At 35.6% G+C, this 11764-nt stretch overlaps 1 protein-coding gene across 1 annotated transcript; it reads right to left on the bottom strand.

The window, feature by feature from the left end:
• Positions 1-970: 970 nt before the first annotated feature.
• Positions 971-8530, bottom strand: LOC148293165 (mitogen-activated protein kinase kinase kinase 1-like). The gene is made up of 7 exons (XM_088244738.1): positions 8288-8530; positions 6781-6847; positions 5050-5112; positions 2800-2972; positions 2516-2588; positions 1565-1687; positions 971-1458 (listed from the first exon to the last, which is right to left on the bottom strand). The coding sequence occupies exons 1-7, from the start codon at positions 8437-8439 to the stop codon at positions 1261-1263; spliced, it is 849 nt and encodes a 282-aa protein (XP_088100864.1). The 5' UTR covers positions 8440-8530; the 3' UTR covers positions 971-1260.
• Between the last annotated feature and the right edge of the window lie 3234 nt (positions 8531-11764).

Here is an 11764-nt window from a genome sequence, read left to right as displayed (position 1 = left end):
TGCCGAAGTAAGTTTGTTGTTTTAAGAGCTCTTGCTGTTGACCATATTAAAGTATAAAAGTCAAGCTGAAAAGTCTTACCCCTGTATTGTAGTGGAGGGGCCTATTTATAGAGGGCATTTAGTATGCTTAGTGATCATTTTCGATGTGGGACTCGTGGGAGGGCCTTCTGAGGTCAACATGAGTCTTTAGATATTTTGGGCGAGTACTTCGAGGTTGATTCTCTACAATCGGTAAGGGATGTCGATTGTAGACGAGTTGGGCTCGTAATGGCTGTTCGCAGCTTTGAGACAATGCCATCGGTGGCCGATGCCGATTGTCCGAGGCCTTGGGTACTTGGGCGAGTTTATAAGATCCACGTGTCGTTGTACGAGTGGAGTGTCAGATATGGTACAAACAAGGAGTAAAATTATGTCATTATCCTTGTAAACACAATTGAAAATCTTGTAATCTACAAGAAAATTTGTAAACTTTCTACTTTTATACTTGTTTTTCTTGACTTGTAATCCTAACAATGTACTATAAAATCCATGGCCATGTTAGGAAAAGAATATAAATTTATAATATTTTGTGGATTTCTACAAAAGTACAACCATGTAACATAGAGTTCAAGTAACATAGTTCTTATTTTAGAAATTGATTTCAACCAATTACATAGACAAAACTCGAGGTGAAAAAATTTGATGGATAAAGACTTTCGAGCTCTCAAATAAATGTTGATGCGCATTCACCAATTCTATGAAACAAAAAATTAAAACTATCAACCTCAATTGATTTTTAAAAACTAGGCATAAAATACAAAGGAATTAACCACAACTAGCCATCATAATTCATATAAATAAAACCAGAAACTCATAAGAAACTCATAATGAACTTGAGTAAAGTTACAATGAGGTGATATATCGAAATCAAAAGAGAAAAAAAAAGTCAAACAAGTCTCATAAAAAAAAGTCTAAAACGATAACTTTAGAGTTATATAAGTAAACAATTTGACAACTTGCATAACAGGTAACCAATTTTTTAAAAAATCTGGAAATATCATAAAGGAATGTATAGTGCATACCACAAGCCCTCCTACTTTCAACATTTATCGCTTTCACATTTTTTATACCACATTCATACCACCTCTCTAATAGAGGTGGGCCCCATTGTATTGGTGGGCTCCACCTCTATTAGAGAGGTGGTATGAATGTGGTATGAAAAATGTGGTAAGCCTAGCATTAACCATTCACTTATAGGTAAAAGCGAGACGACGAGGGAAGTCAGCATGATTGACTTGTTGCACAGGTGGGTGGGTCGGTCATTCTAGCATATTCCTCCAGCACAAATGGATGATTTAAGAGCTGGGTAGCAGTGGGACGATCACGTGGATCAATTTGCAAGCATCTCTGAATGAAATCTAGTGGATGCTTCGGGAGAGAATCAGGAATGTTAGGGAGGATGCAATATAACGCACGTTCCTGTCAAAGAGAGGATGTATCAGTCAGAGCTATTAGATCTATCATCATCATCATCTTTCCGAATCATAAATAATTCAAATTTACGTAAATAAATCATGGTACGTACCCCGTCAAACTCCCACGGATGGTATGGAACCTTCCCGGTTAACATCTCCAACACAGTGCAACCAACGCTCCATATATCAGCTGCAATCCCATAACCTTGGCCTCCTTTATTCGTCTTAAAAACCTGCACAAGCATAAATTCTGAAAAATTCAGACACGACAACAAACTCCATGATTTTAAAATTTTAAAGTCTAGGCATGATCTTAAATAAAGAACATCATTAGATCCTTTACCTAATACATAAAAAATGATATTCAATCTAAGAGCCCACATATCTTCTTACACAATTGTGGAATAGTCCGCAAATACTGTAGAAAATTTCTAGAAGACTTGATAAGAGCTCATATCATCGTAGACGGTAACAGAATACATATTATATCACTACTAGAAAAAAGGGTAAAAGCCACAGTTTTCGTAGCCACAGCATGCAAACAGTGGCTATTACTATAAGAATTCAACTCTCCAAAAAGACCCAACAAATATTTGTAGTGTGAGAACCCAACAATAACCCTTCCAAGTGAAAATAACAACAGAAGAACTTTAACCTAGAGAGAGAGAGAGAGAGAGAGAGTTATAACCTTAATTTTCATTATTTGTGGGTGATTGGTTCATTATTTGTAGGATAACATTATTTTTCAAGGTGGGTAAACTAATATTTGCTAGGATGTGTTTTTCTTTTCATAATCTTGCACTCAAAGTTATTTAATATTTGTGTTTCATTAGTGTTTGAAGCAACCATAAAATCTATCAGTGTCGGAAGGATGAACTTTTGAGAACTGACACTACACAAATATATAAAAAGTTAACCTAAGGAGCCATCCACAATACAGATCCACTGAAAGAATGACTGCTTCTCCCATCGATTATCTGAGGACAAAAATTCACCATCATGCATTCTGGAAATTACTGAAGGCAACAAACAGAAAAGGTTTGGAGCATTGAAAGACAAACCCTTGCCAATCCAAAATCAGCAAGCTTCACAGATCCACATGTATCCACCAAAATATTTGCGCATTTAATGTCCCTAATTACAAAAAACGAAGAGATTTGAGAATGTAGCTCGACAAATAAGGACATTGTTAACCCACAGCCACTCTTCTTTTATTTCTCATTTTTTAGGATGACTCTACATGATATGGTGATATTCCAAGTAACAAATGCTCATAGGGAAATACAGAATCTTCTAATGATCAAACATCATTAACCATAGCTATACATCATGTCACATGAAGTACCTGTGAATCACTTTCTTGTAATGAAGATACTCCAAACCTTGCAGGATCTCTCTTGTGTATTTAGAGGCCTCAGAATCTGGGAGACCTAATCCTGAGTCACTTAATTTCGAATAGAGTTTAGATAAGCTTCCCAGCTCTACAAGCTCCAGGAACATATAAAGTTTTGATTCGTCCTGCAAAGATTATTTAGACAATGTATATAAACAACAAAATGGTGCTCACAAACAAGTAGATTTGAGACAAGTACAGGGGCTATGGAGATCCAATGCCTTATAACCTAAAGCACGGTATGAGAAAATTTATGTTCAACAGGAAACCGTAGTGAAGCATCAGAAAAGTAACAAGAGAATGAATCCTAAGTTAATAGTCTAGGTGTTTCACAAGCCAATATACTCACTAGTATTTCATACTAAATACTTTTGGATACAAGAGAAATAGATCAAATATGCTACGGTTAGCTGCTTCAACATCTTTCAGGTAAATTGTGACAAGAAGTCAGTGATTGATATTGCTTATAATCCAGTTTAACAAAACTTGTTGAGGTGGATAGACATTTCATCAAAGAAAAATTTGAGAACAAGATCATCTGCCGATCCTTTGTAAAGTCAAAATATCAGTTAGCGGATGTCTTGACAAAGGATGTCTCTGAACGAGTGTTTCATGACTCACTTACCAAGTTGGGCATTAGTGACGTGTATGCACCAACTTGAGGAGTGTTGACGTGAGTTAACCTAACAAATAAAGGAGATTTATTTCCTAAGTTAATTAAGTGATTTATTTACTTCTTTCAATACAGTTGACAATCCTTGTATAATTAGGGTATATTCTCCTACTTAATTAATCTATCTAATTCCTTATAAAGCACACTTGTAAATTCCTATATAGTCCTCCTTACTAAGAAGAATAACATCATCCAAAAGTATTCAAACCAGTCATATTTTAGCACACCTAGTTGTTGCTAATGCGGGGAGTGTTAGGTTGTGTAGGTTGTCACGAGTGAGAATTAATATGAATGATATTTGATCTAATTCAGTGTATCTTTCTTGATTGTTTTTTGTGCTTGTGGTATAAGTGCCATCCATATCATAACTCACTCAGTTTGTGAGTGTTGATTTTTTGAGTGTTTTTGAGTCATTCCTGTTTCAACGGAGAAACAAGCCGAACTTCCAAAAGCACAACCAAATGTTGTTGAGGATGTTTTGGATGTCAAAGAGGTGAAATTGAGATGGGGTGATTCTAAGTAGTGCCACCGCACAGGTTCCTCAACTTTAAAGGACCACCAATTTTTTTTTTTATGTATATATTATTTATATTGTATATATATGCAAGCATGTATACATGTACATAATTATGTGCTTGGCGAAGTTGGTTGTTGTCTTCAATGAATATTTTTGTGATCATTAGTATCTTTATAGTTGCATGTTGTAACGCAAAAAACCAAAAAAAAAAAACAAAAAGCAACAAAAAAAAAAGGACACATCAACTAAAACCACTATAGCCGTGCACATATGAAACTCTATTTATCAATCTCAAATTTAAAGTGCTTTCTCCCACTCAGAACAAAAATTTCATGTTGGTTCATTTGAATGTCCCCATTTAAGTTTCACACAGAGCCCTTAAAATCTCAGGATTTTATTGTTTTATATCCCTATTCTTTGTTGCCATTTGTTTCCTACTGAGTAAAGCTTTCATTATGCTCGTATAAATAATTTCAACACACACGCACACACGCACATACTAAAGTGTGGAATGTCCCCATTTAAGTTTCACATAGGGCCCTTAAAATCTCAGGTTTCTATTGTTTTATATCCCTATTCTCTGTTGCCATTTGTTTCCTAATGAGCGCACGCATGCACACACACAACCATTAATTTTTTTCGCCAATTTGCCCCCGGACATCAAAATTTGTCACTTCCCATCCATCCTGCAGTCAAGTTGGAGGTTACTTTTGTCATTTCGCATCTCCACCAAAACACCAACTTGACGGCAGAATGCATGGGAAGTGGCAAATTTTGACATCGGGGGGCAAATTGGAGAAAAAAATTAGTTCAGGTCCTTAATTTTCTTTAAAAAAGGATATGGGGTAAAACGAAACTTAGGTACAAGTTCAAGGGGCAAATCACCAGTTAAGCCTATATATATATATATATAGGGTTTAGGGTTTAGGGTAGTGTTAATTTGGTGGATAAGTGTGTATCATGACTTTTGGTGTACAAATTCAAGCTCAAAAGCAACAACAATAGATTGTACCTTATCTGTGCCATAACATCGAACTATGTTCGGGTGCTGAAACTTACTCAGAAGAGAAATCTCCTGGAATATAGCAAACAAAACCAAGAATGAGAAGAAATATAAAAGAAACAGTAATCAATGCAGACCTCTCTAATCATATGAAGGAAGCTCTAACTCATCATCACAGTCATTCAGATCTTGACTGAGCCGTTGATCATGATCTTGAGTTAATGGCTGATGATGAGTCAGAGCTTTCCCATCATACACAATTACTGAATTATTTGAGGCCCGTTTGATACCCATTTCAAATTTAGTTTTTAGTTTTCATTTTTTATGCTAAAGTATAAAGGAAAATGAGAGTGAGAATGAAAGTGACGATGAGATTGAGAGAGAGAAAGGATGGGAGGGAGGAGTAACAAAAGTGAAAACAAAAACTTAAAAATGAAAACAATTTGAAATAGATTTCAGTTTTTAGTTTTCATTTTTTATGCTAGAGTATAAAGGAAAATGAGAGTGAGAATGAAAGTGATGACGAGATTGAGAGAGAGAGGATTTGAGGAGTAACAAAAGTGAAAACAAAAACTTAAAAATGAAAACAATTTGAAATAGATTTCAGTTTTTAGTTTTAGTTTTCACTTTTGTTACTCCATCCCATCATCCTCTCTCAGTCTCATCTTTACTCTTATTCTCACTTCCATTTGTTATAAAAGTTATAGTTTTCCTCTTTTTGTGAAAGCCAGAAGCGAAACCCTTTATAATAAAAATAATATATAAAATGCATTGGAAAGTCTTTTATTAAGACTAGCCCCTTAGCACATGCTCACGCATGTGCCAATTGGTTTTTTTTTTTTTTTAATTTTATTTTTAGAATTAAGAAAAGATAACATGGGTAGTTATGTTCCATAAAAGTAGGACCTATTATCTGATTTTGTTTTTATTTTTATTTGTTTTTATATAAAAAAAAAAATGTGAATTTACTATATTATCCTCATTTAATTAATAATTTCAATTCTTAATGTTTGAATTAACAAGGGGCATTTTCTGGCATTTTGAATGTTTCACCTTTCTCTGTCTTTTGCTTTATATATATAGATAATAAGTAAAACTAAAGTAATAAATAATAGGTAAATAAAAGTAAAATGAATTAAGATTATGAAAGTAAGCTTGGTATAGTGAAACACGTCAAAGACGTTATCCTAAAGCCTTTGTAGCCTCCGTACATGCAGGTACTGATGGTCTACAAGACCCCAAAATATGACCTCCAATACACAAGCTCAAGGTCCGCTATGAGCACGTTCACAATCGGATATATAAGTTTCCAAGTCACAGAACCGTTGCCCAAAAATAATAATATAAGTAGAGAAAGTACGAAATATAGAAGAGGAGAGAAACAGATTGTGGTAATGGTTGTGTTATATGGTAGTTTCATATTGTGGTAGTATGGTATATAGTGTTGTCTTAAATGTGAATGAGGAGTGGCCTTTTATAGGAATCCAAGAACATATAACCCGTACAATAAGTAAAATAAAACAACCAAAATAGTTAAACAAATCAAAACGGTAAATTTTTTAAAACCTTTTTAAAATTCCAACACCATTCTCCCTCTTTTCATTCTATACTTTAGCACAAGATCCTGAGCACTAAAAACTAAAATTGAAATGGTTATCAAACAGGCGCTTAATAGCTGAGTAAAAGAGACATACAAAATCAGGACAAATGATGCAACACAAGCCTCTGTCACGGTGTCACCTGTTCAAGCTGCTTAGTTGCCTGTTCACTTAAGGAAACTTCCTTAGCAGCAAATAAGAGGTCGCCTCTGCAGGGAAACATGAAATCACAATCAAGAAAGATGTGATGAAATATCAGATACTGAAGGAAAGATAAGATATATAGAACCACTTTCTTAATAAGATTTTTATATGAGTAGAGGTATTAACTATCGGTGTTGACGGAGATTCTGACTAGAACATGGCTTAATAAGAAAGCTGTGATGAAAAAACATATTCTAATTTCTAACCAGCCAAAAACATGGCCCAACTCGTCAGCAGCCGCGTTGCTGCCTTGAATGGCAGAGCCACCAGATCGAAAATTACAACTAAATGAGAAGTCAATTTTGGGTTAGATACTCATATTTTAATATAATATTAGAGCTTTACCTTCAAGAGGGTGGGGTTGGAATCCTCCAAACCAAAGCCTCATCCCCACATAATTCCAAGAGGCTAGTGTTTGTGTGTACATTTGATATACATTGTTAACTAATTCCTTGACAATTTCAATTTGGAATTAGAGCGAACATGAATCGAAGTGAATATGAGGCATTCTCATTATATTGTTTCACACTAAAGGTAATGCGATAATAAAACTTCAAACATATAACAGACAAAGAAGTCGCGAACCTTCCGATAATAAAAGCAACTTTCATACATGCATATACATCTCCAAGCTACTAAAGAAAGCCTGAACGGGCCGTACCCTCTGTTATTTTCTCAACCGCTATCTATAAACTTGACAATTAGTCGCAATCAAACCAAATTTATCTTTTAGTTTTAAATGCTGATCATTACTTCCTGATCTTATTTTGTATTCCTCCAAAACCTACTCGATTCAGCCCTATGACTCTGCTAGAACGATTCAGCACTACATATCAAGAAAATATTACCACGCGGAGCCAGAAATTTTATCAAGGAGGGTCAATCTTAAATAGCGAGAGTGAGAATTTTGCCTAATTCAATTAAAGAAATCACGAGAAATCTTAGGAATTATAAGGTGTGTTTATGTGTTAGAAAAAAGATACTACTAGAGCCAAGAGGGATTTTGTAGTGTACTTAATTGTTATAGGATTTAATTAATAAACAAAGAAAAGGAGAAAATGAAAAAGTTAGTAAACTCAAAAGATGAGAAAGGTCAGCTATGTAATATAGAAAGTAATTCAATAAAATGCAACACATATAAAAACAAATTATCAAAGGGTGAGAAGGGTCAAATGACCCTTGTAGACCTTAATTGGCTCCACCCACGAAGGAAATATTTTGACAATCTGACACCTGAACTTCACTTTCGATATGTAAATCTACCCTGAAGCCCCAATTATCAAAAATTAAAAATAAAAATAAATAAATAAATAAATAAGCCAACAGTGTGCAACTAACAAAGAGATTCACAGATCAATTGAAGTCAGTGTAGCAGTTAAGAGATCTATAATAAAATTGAGGATCTATATATCCATTATAAAATTGACCAGTACGTGAGCACTTACGGAGCCATTACGCTCCACACAGTGCCGTAAGATCCGCTACCCAGCTCATCGATCTTTATGCATTGATTCATAAAAAGCTTGATATCCTCGTATGGAGGAACGTCCGGGATGGTCAGTAGGGGCAGGGGCGACGTGCTGGAGTGAGCAGCCATTGACAGAGTTTGCTGAATGAGGGGATCGGGTTTTAGAAATTAAAGATTTTGAGTGCGTTTCTGCATTTCTGACATTATATTGGACGATCATTAGAGTTTCGTTCACTTACGACTTCTTATGTCGGCAAATGATTTACAGTTTTGTTACCAAAAAAAAAAATGATTTACAGTTTTCTTTTCTTTTTATTTCGATTCACTGTCTGAAACCTCCCTGGCTGGGTGAAGTGTGACTGGCGCAGGAACCAACCCGGTAAAAATAGAAAGTACACATTCGACCGACCAGCGATTTTTAACACTCGCGCCCTCTTCTTTACTTTACTTTTCTTTTCTCTTTGCAATAATATCACAAAACGTCCCTGTCTACGAAACTATCAGATTGCATCATCATTGTTTTTTTTTTTTCATTTCTGGTCCTCAAGATTAATATGTGTGCTCACAGAATTAAAAATGAAAAAACCTTGGTGCATAAAATTTTGGTTTTTCATTTCTAAATTTAATAAACACTCTTAGTTTGCTCATGTGGCATATATGTAGAGCCCACGTCTCCAATAAAATAGTGCCGCATGTATTTAAAATACAATATATATATATATATATATATATATATATTTAAATCATTTAAAATTTATAAAATATTGGTTTTTTCATTTTTAAATTTTATGAATTTTAAATTGTTTTTTAAAAAGTCCATTAGTTTGTTGATGTGGCATATATGTGGAGCCCACATCTCTAATAATATAGTGTCACGCGTATTTAAAATACAATATATATTTTTAAATAATTTAAAATTCATAGAAAGAAAAAAAAGCCAAAATTTTATGAATTTGAAATGAAATAAAAAATTTTCATAGGGACCATTTGTGAGCATACATATTAACCTTGAGGATCACGAATAAATTATTATAAAAAAAAGACTCAATTTGATAGGTGCGTGAACCTCAGGGACATACTGTGATATATATATATATTACACATCAACAAACTAACAGAGTTTTTTATGGAACCTCACGACAAGGACCATTTGTGAGCATTCATACTAACCTTGAGGATCACAAATGACAAAAAAAAAAAATTAAGGACTCAATTTGATAATTCCGTAAACCTTAGGATTAAGTGGGCATCTACAATATTTTACTATCATGAAACACCCATAAACAAAGGATTAAGAACAATTTTGAAACACATTCTGTATCAAATAGTACATAAACATTCCTGATACAAGACATCATAATCCAAAAGGCATAGAGACATGTAATGCCCACATATATAGAGATAACAAGACCAATGATCACTACTACGACAAGAGCTTCCCCCTGATGAACATAATAGATTATTCCTGATGCAAGACAACATCAAAGATACACCAAAATACATTTTATTTATCTAATGAGCATAAATTAAAGTAAAAGAAAAGAAAATTGATCACAACTTTAAAAAAAACTCACCATTAACAATATTCTTGGTCATCACTCTCCATATCTTGTCACAAGTCTTCTGACTCTTCATTGCCTAAATTTAGATTCATAATAATCAAATTAAACATAAGTTTTTGACCTTACTATTAGAAATGTATATAAAACAAAGTGAACCAACTTACATAGATCCGTTGATTCATTCTTTCTTCTTTTCAGATTTGATGGATAATTTCTTTTGTCATGTTGTGCTATCTTTTTGCATAATGCGCACTTTCTTTTCTTCTTGTTTTGAGCCAACTCAATACCATTTTTTATCCTTTTTGAACCGCTAATATTGTCCTTCTTTCTACCCTTAGTTTGTGAGATATTGGGGTCCAAAAGCAACAATTTAGAGGAATCAATATTAGTACTACATGGATCACCTGTTGTTGAGGAAGGAATTGTTGCATACTGTTGTAAAATGCTCTTCTTATATTTTCATTGAGTCTTGCTCTGTCAATTACAAAGGAGAATGAAACCATATATTATAGGCAAAGCCTTGGCTAACAATTAGGTAAAAAGAAGGCTCCAGGTGTTGACCAACACGAATCTCACGGCCTGTTGGTACGGGCCTAAGGGATCTGTGTCAACACGGGTCGTCCTTCTTTGGTGCGGTGCAGTGATGCGCGGGCGTACCAGCACGGTTTACCGTGCATTTGAGGGTGATACGATTGGGTGAATAAACGAGTTGTGTGCCTGTTTAAGTCTGACTTCTAATCAGAGCGACTATGGCCGAGAGAGGAACTTATCTCGGCCGTCAGGTTCACAGCCTGAGCTACAAGGCCGTTGATAGTGATGTTTATGGTGGTTTTTTTGTGGTGCTCTGACGCATCGCTAGATGGCGACGATCGTATGATATATGAAATGAAAAAAAGAGTAACAAAGATGGTGCTCCAACGCCTTGAAAATCAAAGGTCGTATGATATATTGATGAATGGATTCTCCTACAAACTGCCACTACTCCTAAGAAAACTAATAAAAGTATTGAAAATGCATTACAAGAAGATAAATGACATGAAGTAAATGACAGGAAAATATAATCCGCTTCGTGGGAGGCTTGTGTTTGGTGTTGAACCCTTCAAATATAGTTGGAGCCTGGTATTTATAGGGAAGGTCTTGAGAAGACAATGAGGCTGAAAATCTGCATGGTGAGGTTAATGAGACCTAGTAGGTAGTCAAATCGACATTTGGGAATGTGAAGTATGGTGGTGTGACCCCCATAAACCCCGGCCGCCGCCCTGATGGTGGGCTCTGCGTCTCGGGCCTTGGAGGAGCATTTAATGCCCTAGTCTGATGGTTGGTGGCTTAACCTTACAAGTCGTGAGATTTTCACACCTAATCCTTGATTTTACTCGCCATATCTTGGCTTCATTCACGTCCCCTCTTTCTTGGCTCATTAAATGCTCCTACTTGGGTCATGGGCCTTCTGCTGTAGTCAGAGGCGTTACTTCATTAAATGAAGCGTGGGACCTTAACGCCGGTTGGCGACGCCACTTGACCCTCCTACCTTGGCCGCGTATCTGAGGAGTTTGTCCTCGGCTAGTATTACTGAGGCCGTGATGACTTTGCCTTACAAGCTCACCTTTGTTCTTAAAAGGAAACGAACAATGACTTGTAACGTTCGGCCGTGGGTAGGCGCTAGGGCCGAGAGGAAGTTCCCTCGGTCAGCTTCCTTGGCCGAGATTTAATAGGTACAAACACCAGGAAGGTGTATGGAGATTCCCTTCCAACATGTGGGCTCCACTTATTAGCTTTACTACTCTCCCTCTTGGAGGCCACAATGTATGGAATATGCCTCGTTAGAAACCTTGCAAGTAAAAACCCAGTGGGACAAAAAACTGGTCAAAGGGAAAAAGAGTACATAACCATGT

Source organism: Prunus avium, chromosome 7 (assembly GCF_965620075.1).
Source record: "Prunus avium chromosome 7, drPruAviu1.hap1.1, whole genome shotgun sequence".
Classification (NCBI taxonomy): Eukaryota; Viridiplantae; Streptophyta; class Magnoliopsida; order Rosales; family Rosaceae; genus Prunus; species Prunus avium.
This window is presented reverse-complemented; position numbering and strand designations above follow the sequence as displayed.